This window comes from Copidosoma floridanum, unplaced genomic scaffold, assembly GCF_036245765.1.
Source record: "Copidosoma floridanum isolate Cflo_tuat_1 unplaced genomic scaffold, Cflo_Japanese_pri ptg000021l, whole genome shotgun sequence".
NCBI classification, from domain to species: domain Eukaryota; kingdom Metazoa; phylum Arthropoda; class Insecta; order Hymenoptera; family Encyrtidae; genus Copidosoma; species Copidosoma floridanum.
This window is the reverse complement of record NW_028321898.1, coordinates 8,747,444-8,751,968: the sequence shown is the minus strand read 5'-3', so window position 1 is coordinate 8,751,968 and position 4,525 is coordinate 8,747,444. Positions and strand designations below refer to the sequence as shown.

General features: G+C 35.4%; 1 protein-coding gene across 1 annotated transcript; it reads left to right on the top strand.

The window, feature by feature from the left end:
• Positions 1–794: 794 nt before the first annotated feature.
• On the top strand, positions 795–2,000 carry LOC149374112 (uncharacterized). The gene has a single exon (XM_089594464.1). It carries the CDS (start codon positions 795–797, stop codon positions 1,998–2,000), a length of 1,206 nt encoding a protein of 401 aa, XP_089450590.1.
• The last annotated feature ends 2,525 nt before the right edge of the window (positions 2,001–4,525 follow it).

Sequence of the window (4,525 nt, the reverse complement as noted above, 5' to 3'; positions counted from 1 at the left end):
AGATGTACGTTCAGCCTTTAATAATGTGAACGTGGCTATTCTTCTTGATCAGATGGCCACATTGGGCTGTTCTAGTAGTATTTTGTGCTTTATCAGTCATATTACGCATACCAGGTACTGGTACTCATACTTGAATAATACAGAACCTAGGTTTTCTCATCGGGGGGTTACCACAAGGGGGAGTATTAAGCCCCCTATTGTACATTATTTATGTTTCCTCAATCTTTCGCGATCTGGACGATCGGGTATCCATCCTTCAGTTTGCTGATGACGTTGCAATGTTTGTTGAATCTGCAAGTGCCGAGGATGGGTGCCCTATCCTGGAGGGTGGAGTCGAGGAGGCCAGCGACAGGCTCTCCGACGTTGGCTTAGATCTTGCCCCTGGTAAAACTGTGTTGGTTCACTTCAATAAAAAAAACGTTGTACCTGGAAGCGTAGCTATTAATGTTAATGTCGTTGAAGTCCCTTCATCTGAATTTGTTAAATTCTGAGGTATTTATTTTGATTATAGACTAAACTTTAAGAAGCAAACTGACTCAGTCAGATGCCGATGTTATAAACCTTTACTAATTATTAAGTTTCTTTGCGGTACATGGTGGGGCAGTGATCCACTACTGCTGATTACTTTGTACAAAAGTTATGTCCAGTCAATTTTGGAATACGGTGCTATTGCATACTATGTCTACAACCACTCTATTTCCCTAAAGCTTGAGAGAATCCAAAATGCTGCCATCCGTATTGCATATAGATACCGTATTTCTACTCCAAATAATGTGCTGATTGCTGAATCTAAAATGTTAACTGTTAAAGAACGCATCAAGTTCCTACTTAAAACTCATGTTTCTAAGGTTTTGGCGGGCTCAAATGTATACCTGTATAACAAGATCATTGAATTCTACAACTCTTTTAGTACTTTTCCTGGTAAAGGGTCTTACTTCCTGGGGGAGTGTATCTCTGGTGTCTTGTCTTTAAGAGGGCATATTTGCCCTACTAACTTTACTAAACCTAAATCCTCCTGGAATCACAAGGTTTACGATATAGACCTTGACACAGGTAAAATCTACCAGGACCAACCGGAGGCTAGAGATGCACTTTCCCTTTGGTTGCAGAGCCTTGGGAAGGTTCGTATTTATACGGATGGCAGCAAAATTCTGGGAAATGATCACGCGGGTGCGGCCACTGTCTGTTCGGCACTTAATGTGGAAGTTGCCAAAAACGTTTTTAAAAAGGCCTCCATATTCACTGCGGAATGCATTGCTATGTGTGAAGCAGTGAATATTGCACTTACTCAACCTACATCAGATTTTCTCGTTCTCTCGGACTCCCTTAGTGTGTTGCAAGCTTTAAAATCTTCCACCTTTAATACGCTTTTCAACCCGTTCTTAGACAAACTCAAGATCCTAATTAATCAATTCTTGTCTACTGATACCTTAGGTACCATTAAGTTTACGTGGATTTCGGCCCACCTTGGCATTCCAGGGAACGAGAGGGCTGATGAGGTTGATAAGCTGGCCACTATGTTTAACCATTGTGATTACAAGGCTGTACCATTTTCTGATCTCAAAGCTAGTTTTAAGAAAGAGGCCAAAGACTGTACACTTAGGTGGGTGTTAGAGGCCGGTCAAGAAAAAGGAAAGTTATTCTTTGAAAAATTTTACAACGATAGATCTACTCCCTGGTTTAAAGGCATAAACCTGACAAGGAGTCTTATCGTCACGATAAATCGCTGTCGCGCAAATCACTACAATCTGGCTGCGTCATTAGCGAGAGTTATCATTGTTAATGAATCGAAATGTAAATGTAAAGACTCCAATGAAGATTTGGATCATGTCATGTGGCAGTGCCATCTATACGATGTTCCGAGAATTACCTTGTACAACAGTTTGGCTGAGTTAGCTTACTTCCCCCCGTTTCATTGTGACGAATTCCTGTATGATCCTAACTTTAAGGCTTTCAGACAAATTTGTAAATTTCTAGAGGAATGTAAATTAAATATTTAAATTTATATATGTGTAAACTTTGTAGCTATAAAAGCCTTTAAGGTCCCAATAAAGCTTATTTTCAAAACTAAAGAAACTTGTCTGCCTACGAAAACAATTGCTTATTGAATAAGATTGAGAGTAGTTGAATTTTTGATCGCTGCTGCTTGTTGCTTAAGGAAAAATTTATTTATCAATCACTCTTAAAAAGGGTGGGCTTCTAAGAAGTGATGCTTGCTTCCCTGAGAAAACAAATAATGAATAAAAAGTACTGAACAATGATTTATTTAATTGTTCCAGATGCTTTCTTGCTTAAGGAAACGTTTTATTAATGATAAATACAAGATAACAGTTAAGTTTATAATAACTACGGTGCTTGTCCAACGAAATGATGTAATAAATAATGCTTAAAAAAGAATTTGATTTTTAGTATTTAATGCTTCCTTGCCGGAGAACACATATATATTAACTAAGCAATGCTGTTTTTTAATCAAACTTATAATCGCTGACGCTTGCTTACCTATGAAAGTATTTTATCAGTCAATAATACTTAAAAGCAGTGGGGTTGTTAATCGCCAATGCTTGGTCACCTGTAAAGTACCATAAAAATTGTTTTTGAGCATATATACGCACGCAAACACACACACACACAGTATGGGAAATAATTCAAGTAATTAGAACTTTTAATTTTTTTCTAGTAATAATGACAGCAAGAATTATGACTTATTACAACATAATAATATCAGTAGGACATCTCATGTCGTATAACAGATATACAAAAAAGAACGGACCATTAACTTAGATTCCAACGTTGAAAATTGAAGTTAGCTAAGTTAAGAAAAACTATAAATTGTAAGAATATTGTAAATGCGAATCTGAACCTTCATAACTAATAGTACTTGTAAAATCAGTTAGTTCTGACTTTATCAAACAAATAAAGGTAGCTCCTTTTTCTACTGCTCTAGTCAAGTAGGAGAGTTTCACTTGTGCGTGTGTACGTATATACGTACAGAAGTGTTGGTATTCTGCTACCGTCTGTCATCTATAACCATGAAGCTGATTTTCATGTCTTTCTTGGCAAATATCTTTGTAAAATGCCTTATTACCAGCATTTTACATGACAGGATTGAGAAAAACAGAGATTTTGTACAAGTGCATCATAATTTGTCTGCTCAGACTTCTTATTGTGAGTTAGAAAATGCTTGTAAAGTTGATATTTTGATGCTCTGCGATATAAACTCGTGTGAAAGGTACAACTTTAAGCTAAAATATCTCGAGATTTTTCTCCACTTGGAGTATAAACAAGGACACCGTTTGATTCACTGGATCAAAATCTTTTAAACGAAAAATATTTGATTCAGTAGGTTTTCGCAAGGGAGTTATCTTAAATCATCAGATAAGACAAAACTTGGTTGTTGATCAAATTTTTTTTTTTTAATTGAATATTTCAAGATTCAAATACTTATTAATAAAAACATAATTTTAGCTTTCGGGAATAAATTAAATGCCATGCAAAAATTGAATAGATAACGTATGACCAAAAAACCTTTACAACGACGTGAGATAGAGATGAATAAGAAACACAACTACTGCATGACATAAAATATAAATTTAAACAGTTAAGAGCAAATAAGGGCCGACAGCTGCTTTCTGACGAACAAAAATTAAATTTTTTCGTTTGTAGAACAAATCTAACAGTTTCGCCATTCACCTAGAAGTTTAGATGTAACAAATTGGCATCTTGTAAAGACCTAAGCCTTCTGTTTTAATTAAAGTATGCTTCGATCGAATACAAATTCTTATCTTTTTGGTATTATTTTATTTTATTTTATTAACTTTTTATTGTTACCTTCTTTATTTTTAAAAATTCTTTGTAATGGATTATACACTACGGATATTAACAAGGCAGCTGATGTAGCTACAAATGTACAGTTACTAAAACAGTACTATAGGGCAAGGGAAGCCGAAAAATCACTTGAATATCATTAAGTATTACGTAATAAAGCCCTCAATAATTCAGACTCACATATTAATCAAGCTGCCGTATGCATACCTATATACAGGGGCCAAAATACAACACTTAGAGATTTCTAGCAAGATATAGAAAACGATAGGTCCATTACTTTAAATGAGAAAGAACCTACGTTTTTAAGAACAGTTGTTTATAGGCATAAGGGCAGAGCAAGAAGTTCTGTAGATGAATTAACATTGAATACATCAGACGATCTAATGAACCATTGAAAAACATGTTTTCCTTCCTTTTAAACCTACGCTTAATGTATTACTGACATTAATAATTCTCAATGAAACAGGGTGAAACTGTTTGCAACTTTGACGAGAGAATCTCTCAACTTAATAATAAAGGCACAAAGCAGCAAAAATAAAAGCCACTTTTAACAATTTTCTTGAACATTAACAGCTTGATTGAAAATCACGTGTAAAAATGGTTTGCCTTAAAGCATTTATGTGAGGCCTACCCGACGTATTCGATACCAACATGATGTCCAACGTACCAAAAACTTTTGCTGGCACTTTACAGGTAGCTT